The following is a 12,005-nucleotide window of genomic DNA, read 5'->3' as shown; positions in this document are numbered from 1 at the left end:
GAGAGAGCCTCAGCCATGGTGGGAGTGGAGAGCACGTCAGGGCTCCTCTTTCAAGGCCCCAGGCTGAAGAGGGAGAGAGAGACCTCATGTCCCCTGCTACCCAAGTCCAAGGAGAGGCCCTTGGCACAGACAAAGACAGGCTTTAGGGATGGACCTTACCTTCTGCTCCTTCCTCATCAGCTGAAGCTGGGGATGGGCAGTTGGAGGGGCTGTGCTGACCTCGGGGGTGTCTCCTTGTTGGATCTGAGCCATGGTGGGGATTTGGCTTGGAAAGGTGGGGTGTGACATTGGAAGTCAAGCCCATGTCACTTGTCCACAAAGCCAGTACTTCTTACCCCTGCTTGCCCCTTTTTCCCCATGATAGGATGGGAACTGGGGACTCTGTCCCCAGAGCAGCTCCCACGTCCCAGGAGCACCAAAGGCATTTCCAGCCATCAGTGTCCAAGTGCTGCCCTCAGCCTGGTTTCTGGGGCTTAGTTCTGGGAATCAGAGGATCCCATCATGCCCATGAGTTGCTTGTGCAGATGAAAGAGAGGGCAATGAAGTGGCCTTCATCTGGCCTCAAAATCCCTGCCTTGTCCCCTCTCACTGCCCTGTCCTCTCGGCACAGCATGGGGACAGCAGAAGCAGCAGACAGTGCTGTGCCAGCAGCAAACTAATTGGGATTGTTACCTGCTTGCCCTTACTTGTCAGGGCTCCTGCCTCAGTCAGGCTTTAATTATTATCATTATTTACTTCTTATCTGATGTGCCAAGAATGTGGAACAGGGCTGTGTTTCTCTGGGACCTGCTTCTGTGAAGCACAGGGGGCTCTGCAGGACACGTGGTGGGGCTGTAGGAGGAGGGACAGTGGGTCAAAAGGTTCATGGTCTTCCTCGGACACATCTATAGCTCCTCCAGTCGCAGCCAGAAGAACAGTGGCTGGGACTTCTTCATGCTTTATATGAACCCCATATGAACGTTCCCCAGCTCCATCCATGATTCCCCTGAGAGCAAAGAAATCAGCTTCTGCTCTTCCCAAAATGTTTGTTGGGAGTCTCATGTTCTCTGCTTGGCAGATGAGAGAAACTTCTCTCTCCCCCAAGTGCCAGCACATTCTTGATCTTGGTCTGCCCTGAAAAGCCCCAACCACTGAGGCCTTCACTCGGGTCTCCCTCCTTAGCAGCACTGTCTCTGTCTTGTCCTCGACACTGTCGAATGACCTTCCGATCCTGGGGTTTCTTTTGCTTTTCTTGCCATCCCAGGCATGCAACGAATTCACCACCCATGTGATGAACCTGCTGCGTGAGCAGAGCCGGACCCGACCCATCTCGCCGAAGGAGATCGAGCGGATGGTGAGCATCATCCACCGCAAGTTCAGCTCCATCCAGATGCAGCTGAAGCAGAGCACGTGTGAAGCCGTCATGATCCTGCGCTCCCGATTTCTGGACGCACGGTGAGTTCATCCCACCTTCTCCCCACCCACCATTCAGTGTTGTTGAGGCCTTGGAGAGGTGTTCAGAGGTTCTGGAGTGAATTCAGGTCCATCTGAAGGGCGATATCTCCTGGTCTTGAGCCGCGGAGGTTATTTACCTTCCTTATCCCTTAGTTGTCTGTGGCTCAGCAGGGGAGGGGACAGCAATTCAAGACATCCAGCTTCTGTCTCGAGGAGGCTCCCAACTGTACCTTGAGAATTGCACATCCTGGTTTTGCTGTGACAGAAGGAAATTCTCTGGCATATTACAACGATTCTCTGTGATGAAAATGTGCACTACAGTTAGGGATGAAAGCGCATCCTCTGGGCCATCCTGTCCCCTCTAGATTCCTACCCTTTTCCTACTGTTCCCATTGTCCCAGATTTTTGATTTGCTGTAAAATTATTTCATTTCCCAAGCTGACTACGTGTAGACTGTGGCTTGGGCTTCAGCTTGCAAAAGGGAGGAGAGGCAGCTACACTGGGGCTAGCAGACAGATAATGCCTATGTGTAGTTGGAACAGACTTCCCCAAGGATATATCCAGCACTGCTTCCTCAGCACAGAGCTTTGCAGAGTAGCAGTGATGTCTTTGGCCACGACAGCCAGGTGTCAGGAGTCACCTTCCCAGGCAAAGGAGCTGGATGCCAGTTTTCAGACTCTTCTGCGAGCTGGAGGGTACACAGGGATAGTTTCAGATGGAGAATTACTTGCTTTGGAGGGTGCTGAGAGAGGTGTCACCAGAAGGGTGCAGAGGAGAAAATTCCTGGCCGTGAAGTATTGCACTCCATACTCCCAGGAGCAGGGGAAGGAGGGAGGGAAGTTGGAAAGTCAGAGTATGTAAAATTACATTTCTATTTCTAGATCCCTGGCACTGATTCCCTTTCCTTTTCCTTCTGTTTCTCCCTCTTTCTCCATGTGAAGGCGGAAGAGACGGAACTTCAACAAGCAGGCTACGGAAATCCTGAATGAGTATTTCTATTCCCATCTCAGCAACCCTTACCCCAGTGAGGAAGCCAAAGAAGAGCTAGCCAAGAAATGCGGCATCACAGTCTCACAGGTAAGAGAGATCAAAGACTGTACTAATGGGAAAGCTCAGCATGGTGAGGGGCGTTCCAGACCTCAGGCAAGTCAGTCACATCCCAGTGTTGAGCATTTAATTACTTAATGAGCTTAGTACAAGTTAGTGAGAGTGGATGGGAGAGCAGATGGCACTTGCAGATTGAACCTATGGATGGAAAAGGACAGTCTGGGAGAGGATTTAGAAGGGATGAAGACTTCACAGAGCGATGGCTGTGTGTGCAACTGAGGTGTTAACAGCACAGAAACTCTGTGGTTCCACCCAGAGAGTCAAAGTCTTCTCCTCAAGGAATTAGTGCTAGACTGGCTTGCAAGAAGAGCTTGTTTGAGCTGAAAGTCCATTCTTTAAGCCAAGGGATTAAAAGCAGTGGGAAGAGTTGTGCAGATTTTGCTTGGTAAGGTGGGATGGACAGGTCCTGGTGGGAAGGATGTGGGTCAGACAGGCTAATGGCCCAAGGAGGATGGGCTTTCTCAGGGTCATTTCTCTCTGTCATTACCCTTGTGCTGCAGAACGTGACATCTCCCTGACTGGCTTATCCCTCAAAAAAGAGCAGTCAATAAAGGCAAACTGAATTATTTCCATACATTCAAGGCAGCCATGTAGTTTCTGGAGTCTGTAACTTTGACCTGGGAGCTGCTGGGATTTGTGAGGAGTGCATTCAGTCCTTGAAGTGTTCAGCCCTACGTTGCTCAGGCCTGCCCTTCTTTATTTCCTCTCATTTTGGAGGAAGCTGTGTGGTTGAGAGCCAATCTGTGTGGCCTCTGGTAGACTTGTCCTCATGTGAGCTCAGTGGTCCCTCTAGGCTCCTGTTACATTCCCTGTCTTGGGCTGCTTCCCAGCCCCAGGCACGTGCCTGCTCGTGGCTTGAGTAAACTGAAGACAGCAGTAGCATCTGTTGTCCTTGTGAGAGCATGTCTGCCTTCAGCAGGAGCAACAGCATCCAAGGGTAGGTGTCATCACCGTGTTGGATGCCTGCTGAGTGACTCCAGTTGCCTCCCCTGGGTCACAAGACCCAAACGTTGATTCTTCCTGGTTACCTATGAGAGACAGCACATACTGGCTTAAGTAAAGCTCCAGCTGTCCTGATGTTTCCCTTCTCACTTCTAATTCATCTGTTCACACTTGCAACTTTTCCCTTGCAAAGGCAAAATGCCCAGGAGAAATTTTGCACTTACTTTGTTTTTTGACTGTGCTGTATCAAGACTGTTTTGTGCCTATCACCAGGATTTCCCTCCCTTCTTCATCCAGAGAAGGTAGAAGGAAACACACATCCAGGTTTGGTTTTGCTGGGACTAAGTGAGAACATGGGCTGCATGAATCTGTGTAAGTCACAAGCAGAGTTGATCTGAACTCAAAGGCTGACCAGGCCAGGCAAATTCTTTGCTTCACAAGTTTTTAGATGAAGATTGATTGTGGTGGCCATTTATCCCATCTTCCTGCCCTGTGATACTCAGAGTTCACCTGTTGGCTCCAGCATTTGAAGCCAGAAGAACTGTTATAGAGAGATGGCCATGTGGGAAGATCACAAAGGAGATCACATTGTCATTAGTGAGAAAGGCGGACCAAAAGGTGAAATGGAGCTCCCTGCAAGCAGCCTCTGCTACTGGTGCCATCCAAATGTTCAGTCCCAGATCTGGATTGGGTGCTGATCTGTCTCTGCAGGTTATATTTTCTTTTCCTGCTCTGCAGCAGTGCAGAGTTGGATACCTGCAGCTCAGTAGTGGCAGATGAAGCCGCTTCTGCATGGAAGCTGCTGAACGCTTTAGCACTGCAGGTACAGATCATCACAGGAATAAAAGCTTGTGGGTTTCAGTTATCAACACCCAAGCAACTTTCCCAAGATAAGGAAAAAGTCACGGGCTTCCAAGGATGAACATCCATTACTGTGTTCTATGTCTTGGTGCTTGTTCAGTCCATTTGAAAGGGGGAGCACTGATGAACTTGCCCACCAGCAAGCAAAGGGAGAATGTCCATGGAGTCCCACCAAAGGATTGATCTGCTTGCTCAAGGTTGCAGCTCCAAGCAATTCCAGGAGTGTTGGAATTCTTCTGGGAGAGTTGCAGCATCCTCAGGCATTTTTCCATTCTCTTCATCCTGATGAGCTTTCTCAGAGGTCAGTGGTGGCTGGAAGTTGTCTCCTGCTTAGAGACCTGCACATAAGAAGACATTCCCCTGCCTCTGTGTTGTGTTGTTGAAGAGAAGTTGAGAGCTGCTTCCCAAACTATAGGTCAAATATTTCCCATGTCTTCTCTGAAGTAGTTCAGTGTGACATGTTGCCTGCAAGTGAACAGGGTTGTCATTATCAGCAGGCCTCTGGGCAAACACAGTGGAAACATCTCCCACCTCTTTCCAAGGGACTCACTTGTTTCCTGGGACCAAAATGAGGTTTTAGGACGAACCCTGTACTCCCTCTCCAACCTCCCACTGAAATTCCCAGTTGATGTGGTGGCTTGTGCTAAACCTTGCAAAGCCAAGCTCAGCTGGAGGAAGAGCATCCAATTCTGGCCTTGTGCACTGATTTTACTCAGATGGATCAAAGAAGAGCTTCAGTAATACCAAGGCAATTTTGTGTGTCAGCCAGGCCCCAGACAACGTGCTGGGTGTTCTCCCTGAAAACCAAATTAGCTTCTCCAAAGGGAGAATGGGCGTCTGGGAATCAGGGCATCTGTCCCATCAAAGGGATACTAAGGAGGACGCAAAAAAAAGTTCCAAAATGACACATGCTTTTTTTCAAAATTCAAGGCTTTTTTGAATCCGTCTTATATTTTCGTGGGGTGATGATTCCTGTGGAGCATCCCATTTCCTTAAGTCGATATCCCATCTATAGAGGAACCAGGTATATCCACACAAACCTAGTGCTCCCAAGAGGGTCCCATCACCTTTACTGGGCTTGGTCTGCCACACATGGGTAGAAGGTGCTTCCTTCCATGGCTAGGAAAACTTGGGGGGGCAAAAGAATATGCACTGCTTACCCTGAACTAATCCACCTTCCTCAGGTGATCTTGCCAGAGCTCAAACATTAATGTCTTTGTCTTCTCTTAAACTCATTCTAGGTATCAAACTGGTTTGGAAATAAGAGAATCCGGTACAAGAAGAACATAGGTAAATTTCAAGAGGAAGCCAATATTTATGCTGCCAAAACGGCTGTCACAGCTACCAATGTGTCAGCCCATGGAAGCCAGGCTAACTCACCCTCAACTCCCAATTCAGCTGGTTAGTTTTTATTTTTCTTTTATTTCGGGTCGTTAGTGTTCGGTTTTTTGTTTGTTCTCCCCCCTCCCTCTAATCTCTCTCTTGTTTTCTCCTCTTGGTTATTTCAACTTTTATTTTCTGGGTCTGGTTTGCTCACTTTTGTGGTCTTTAAAAAAAAAAGAAAAGGAGAAATGGGTTTGGTTTGGTTTGGTTTGGGGGGGGGTACTTTATTTTCTTTACTTTTTTCCCCCCTGTTTTCTCAGTTTTTTCCTCTTTCCCTTTCCTGTTCTGTTTTTCATTGGAAAAAGGATGTGATCAGACCTTGTGACTATGTTGGGGGTTATATGCATGGATGGTGAACACAAACCCAGAAAAATTATCTGAAAACTGTTGCTGGGATTGCTTGCACTTTGTGGGGAGAGAAAAAGTAATGGAAAAGTTATTGCATAATGATTTTATTTCTCTGGGGCTGAAAGCATGAGTGACCCTAATGGATAAACCCCAGCATTTCTGGGATGTCCTAACTCATGCCATTTTGGGGGTTGTTTTGGATAAATTTGTGTTCTTTGATTTTCTTTCCACTGTGGTTATCTTTGATTGCTTACATGACAGTGTCTGGATCACCTGCAAGAGTGTGCTCTGTGTGTGAATTTTATTTTCCCTTTGTGTCAGTGCGATCCAGAGAAATTCATGGGTCGTTTCCTTCCCTTTTCCCCTTTCCTTCCCATTTGCTGTGGTTTCCATTTGTTTGTTTTGAGGGTCAAAGGCACAGAGCACTTTGCCCAGATTTCAACTCCTCTGCTAGAGAACGATGCTTAGTTCATGCGTGGTGCCTTCTGCAAGGTCGGCTGACCCAAAAATGATCCGGGGCTGTGGTCAGCTGGTTGTGCTCCCAAGAGCAATGGAAAATTGGGATTTGTGTAAAAGAAGGGAAAAAAGTGAATTTCGTAGGTGCAATGTACTTTGTTATCCGTGCAAATATCTGTGTGCCTGTTTTCTTTTTAGGGGTGGGAGGGAGAGTGGGAATGTACCACTCTTGTGCCTTTGAGCTTGGCGTCTGCTCATGGTGCCCTTTCCCAGGGCTTGCTGTTATCAGGTGGGCTACTCAGAGGAAGGAGAGGAGTAAAGAGGATGGGGGGCAGCAAGACATTAAGCAGACTGTGTAAATGCTGGTTGCTGTCAGGACATGCTTCTGTAGTGAACACAACCCTGCCTGTGCAGGTATAAGAAGGATCACACCCCAGAAGCACCCCCGGATCAGGAGGATTTGTGGAAAGGGAAGTGGAGAGCCAGGGAACAAAGAAAGAGAGCAAGCAGTGGCATGGGTCTCTGACTGATGTCCAGAACCAGTCCCCCAGCAGGAAGGCAAAGGCAGCCCGTTACCCATGAGCTAATGTGTAAGTGGGGGTTGATTGCTCTCTGCTGGGGAGCTCCTCCACACCTTGAAGGGGCTCAGGTGGATGGCTTTGACAGAGCAAGTGGAGAGAAGTTCAGTTGGGCAGTGAAGTTCCTACACATAACCCTTTAATTTCCAGAGGACATGGTACTTCTAAGGGTCTGCCCCCAGAGCCACCAGGAGCAGAGATGTTGCAGGTCCGAAGTGCCTGGTGGGACACATCTCTGCCACCTCTTCCTTGCCCAGGGCTGCCTGCCCTGGCTCAGGTGAGATGCTCTGAGGGCTCAGGTAGATGCAGCAGAGCTCTTCAAGGACAGTTTGCAGGAAATATGTTTGATTCTTTTTGGTTTGTTTGGAGATTTTTGTTCCCCTTCGATTGCCTGAACTGCTGAAGATTTAGCTGCAGTTTAAAAAATTTCATTCTTTCCAAAGAACTCACTCAAAATACATGGTCAGGTGGGGTCTCTTAACACCCCCCTGTAGAAAAGGCTGGAGGGAATTCTGCTGGAGAGGGCAGAACTGTGTGTGATGACGGAGATGCCTGCTGCCTGGAATGCTGTCCTGCAGCCCACATCACCTTGGAGCAAGGAAACACAGCTTTCCTTCTTTTCCTTTTTCTTCAACTGGAGTTAGATCCAAAGGCCTGGAATGGCAAGAGAAGAACTTCAAATTGCTTAAGTGTTTTTGGATCTGGCCTGCGTGTAGGAGAATAAGCATTTCCCCAGTGCCTACCCAGTTAAGTAGTGCTCCGGTGCAAGGCTGTTTCTTCGCCTTCCCCACAGGCAGTAACACGGTTGTTTCAGAGATAAATTGGCCAGTACCCTGCAGTAAACAGCTGAGATAATCCCTGGGTAACACTGCTCTTTCAAGGAAGGACAAACAGTCCTGTTATTAACAGGTAGAACTTGAGCTCCTGGGTCCTCTTTCTGGCTCGCTCATCTGTACTCTGGAATCATTGACCTCTTTTCACTTGCCTGATGTGTCAGCGGTGCTAAAAGCAGGGCAAGGGGAGCTCACAGGCCATGGAGATCCTTCTTCTGCTAGAAATAAAGTGTTTCTAACCTGGCCTGGATCCCACCACCCTGCCTGTAGACTGCAACAGTGGCAAAGCAGCAGCTGTCAGCACTGCAGTGGTCTCTGAGTCAGCTGGCAGAGATAGTGGGTCTGGGCGTCCTGGTATGTCCTCCCCTGAGAAGACAGCTGGAATTGCCTGAGATTTTTATCTCCCAACAGTGGCATCCCAGGTTGAGGTCTCCCCAGCTGACCATGCAGATGTAACAGCTCAGTCAGGCATCCCTGCATTGTCACGTTTTGGGACAAAGATGGATCCTGAAGACATCTGGGGTCATGTGATCAACTTCAGGTTGCCCTGTAGGTGCTGGCAACAAGAAGCACACCTGTACATGCTGGGTCTGAAATACCTGTCTGAGGAAGATTTGAAGGATTGTGTCCAGGACCATGAGCCATCCAGATGTGTTGAATTCCCCAGAAAGAAACATGGAAGTAGACGAAGAGGTGAAGGACTAAGATGGATGATGCCTCTCCTTTTACACCATGGGCTTCTATCTGTTCCCAGATCATTGGCTGAGACTTTGGTGAGGAAGGAGCCTGAATGAAGATAGGTTTTGCTGGGAATTTTTCGGACCTTCTGGTTTAAATACCTTGTAGGACATGTGGAAAGAAAGTAGGCAGAGGACAGGTCATGAGGAAGAAATGGCCAGCAACGTAGTCCCTGGAGGGCCATGATGCTGGAAGAGGAGGTGGAACTGGATGCAATGGGACCTGGGACAGGAGCTAAATTCATTTCTGCTGTGGCTACACAGGCCCATCTGTTCTCTGCATTGATGCCCATGTTACTGGAGATCAGTGAATGGCTTCAGTCAGTCAAAGAGATTGGCCACACATTGACAAGGGCAAGGATTGCATCTGTCTGGCCATCTGGCACGTTCAAAGCAGGGTCCCCCATCCTCAGTCACCCAGGCCTGAATGTCAAACACCTTTTCATCGTGAATACACGCAGTTGGGCTTTATCAGCCAGATGTTCAAATAAGCTGAGATGTCTGGCTCATTTGGGCTAACAACTCCCCATCCTCACTTTGATTGCCTGGACAATCTCAGCACAAAAACCACATGGCAAATGAAAGCTATTTTATGTGGGCAGACCCTTTTGCCAACCAGAGTCCTCAAGGGGCACACACAGGTGATGACATCCAGTGAAATCTTCCATGCAGAGCAGCCAACATTGTCCTGAGCTGTTGTTTTTTTTCCTGCTTACCTTTTTGTTTTGTAAAAATCTTCCTGCAAAGCTGTTGTCTGGAAATGTACTTCATCAGGCATAGGTCTTGCTGTTGCTTCTCTTCCTTTGTCCATTTGTATCCAAAACACAGTGCTGGAGAGGACCCTGCTTCAGCAGAGACTGTTCTGGTCGTGGCCTCACTGTCTAAAGTGTTGGCAAGTGAAAAAGAACAAGTGTCCTGCTGGATCATCCCTGGCTTTTAGACCTGCTTTCAAACTCAGTGGCTTTGTCCAGCTGAGAAACTGTGTGGTCCATCATGTTCTTTCCTCATCTTTGGCCATGGTAGAGACACAAGAAAAAGTTACAGGAGGGGTAAATCCTGTGCTCTCAATGCATGTGTGTCATTGCCATTAACTTCAGCTTTGGTTGTGTTAATTCTTGGTGCCATCTGAGTTGTCAGGTACTTTAGAGAAAAGGATTTATAAGAGGTCCTGGAAAATTTGAATTGGAAGTCGAGACCATCAGAACACAGAAGACTTTGGAGAACCTGGAGAAGAAGCTTTTTGAAGAGCTGGAGAAGTGGTGCAAGAAATACCAGCAGTCAAACTTTTGAAGATTTTTGAATTGGAGGCAAAACTGAAGTGGGTTTTGCTCATCAGAAGCATTAGGGATGTAAGAAATCTCTTCACAGGCATTGTTTTGATGTAGGCTTTCACCCAGGGGTAAGATTTGACAGCCATAGCCTGCTTAAACATTTCCAGGACTCCTGAAGCAGGTGCTGACCTCATAGAAACTCAGTACTAAGGTGATAGGTCTTGATGGTGATGGATTTAATGAGCTGTCTGGATGCTGAAGATAAACCACTCCTCCACAGTGCTACAAGTCATAAAAAATGTTGGGGTTTCTAGTAGGTTTTTAAGTCTACACACAATGGCATCAAGGGACTTCCATGCCAAGATCAGAGCCCTTTTTACCCGGGTTCACAAGCTCAAAGACGAGCTTCTCTCATCTGTTACCTCTCAATTCCTGAGAAGCCCCAGACCAAGCTGTGACCATCAAAGACCCGTGGTGTGTTCAGGATGGAGCCCTTCAGAGCGGGCAGATCAGATTTACGACGGAACCTCCTCTTATGAAAGGATTTGACTTGGATTCCTGGAGGATACCTGAGCCTTAATTTTCAGGCCTCTTCACGTTCCTACCCCCTCTCCTACCCGAGTGTGTCAGCTCCTCTTAGCCGTGTCTCTGAGATTTCGGGCGGTTGTAATTTTCAGGCGTGGTGAGGAGGCAGACGGTGGAGTGCTGAAGCAGCAGCGCGGCGGCACAGAGGGCTCTGCAATTACGGCTCTGATACAAATGCATCCATACATGCGGGGCCATTGGTATGCGCATATTTATCTTTGCATCCACATCAGCGGCAAGACATATTTACCGTTTAGATATGCACATATATTGTAAAAATACCCCTTGCCAATAGCAGTGTATATCTTGTAAGTGACATTTCCAGCGCTCCTCATGATTTCCAAGACACCGTCGCTCTTCAGAACTAGAGTTTGCGGCTGTTTGTTTATTTTTATTTCCTCCTTCCCAGTCTCAATTTTATGGCCAGCTTTGTTAAGTTTCAATAAAATACCAGTTAAGTTTATGGCATTTTTATTTGTTATTGTTGTTATAATTTTCTTTTGGTAGGGGAAGGTGGGATGAAATGTTGCTCTGCTGGGGGCAGAGTGGTAGCAGTGCCGTGCCAGGTGCTCAGGGATTCCAGAGTCCTTTTCCCAGCTCTGCCCCTGATTATTTGTGTGATCTCAAAGGTTTCTGCTCACCTGAGAAGAATAGGAGAATATTCTCTGCTTCTTGTGAACAGTAGCTGCAGTCTTTTGGTTCTAAGCCACTGGAGGAATACAAAGCTGTGTTACTGCCCTGTGCTTTTATTCTGGTAGTCAAATCACTCAGAAAATGGGGTCGAAGCATCTTTATGTGTGTGAAACATGCCTGTCTTCATGCTTGAAGTTGAGCACTGTCAGGGTGGGCTGTCCTCAGTCTGCCAGCTCGTTTCCCTAGATTTTTTGCCTTTAAAATAGCAAGTAACCTGAGAGGTTGGGAAGTGACAGGAGCCCTTTGCCAGCTGAGCAGAGGAGGCGATGGTTACAGCTGCCTTCTGACTAGTCCCCGTTATTTTACGCAGCGCTGTGGGATTGCTCTCTCGAACAGGTTGGGCAGGGTTGACAGTGAGCACAGACAATGAGCTATTCCTGGCTTCGCTCTTTTCAGGCACTGGTGGGAGGGTCCTGATCCAGGACTCAGTGTGCTCAGGATAAGTCTTTCTCTTGACACTCTTGAGCGTTGCAGCTGGCAGCAATGTTTCTGCTTTCCTTCAATTCTGAGAATTGCCAGCACCTGACAAAAGAGCCAGTCACCAAGAGAGCAGCAGAGAATTTAGTGAACATGAAGGCTCCAGCATAGACCTCCCACCTGCTCCCTGACCTTTCTCAGAGGTGGCTTCCTTTAGAAGAGCCTTCCTGGTCCACCTCCAGGGCAGAGCTGGGATCTATCCAGTGTGTTTTTTCCCTCTCCAGCAAGGGGAGGGGGATTGCCAGGCATTTCTCAGAGCATACGCATGAGCCATAGTTGGGCAATTCCACCAGGACTGTG

General features: G+C 48.2%; 1 protein-coding gene across 2 annotated transcripts in view; it reads left to right on the top strand.

Annotated features, from left to right (window-relative positions):
• PBX1 (PBX homeobox 1) overlaps window positions 1–12,005 on the top strand; it is a 130,096-nt gene that overhangs the window by 104,367 nt on the left and 13,724 nt on the right. For both annotated transcript variants that reach the window (XM_017815780.1, XM_017815779.1), the window contains exons 4-6: window positions 1,244–1,434; window positions 2,376–2,511; window positions 5,586–5,745. In XM_017815780.1, coding sequence (XP_017671269.1) covers window positions 1,244–1,434; window positions 2,376–2,511; window positions 5,586–5,745 — 487 coding nt within the window. The remainder of the gene's footprint in view (window positions 1–1,243; window positions 1,435–2,375; window positions 2,512–5,585; window positions 5,746–12,005) is intronic.

This window comes from Lepidothrix coronata, unplaced genomic scaffold (assembly GCF_001604755.1).
Source record: "Lepidothrix coronata isolate B3197 unplaced genomic scaffold, Lepidothrix_coronata-1.0 Scaffold52, whole genome shotgun sequence".
NCBI classification, from domain to species: Eukaryota; Metazoa; Chordata; class Aves; order Passeriformes; family Pipridae; genus Lepidothrix; species Lepidothrix coronata.
Note: the sequence above shows the minus strand (reverse complement) of the source record. Positions and strands in the feature narration are given on the sequence as shown.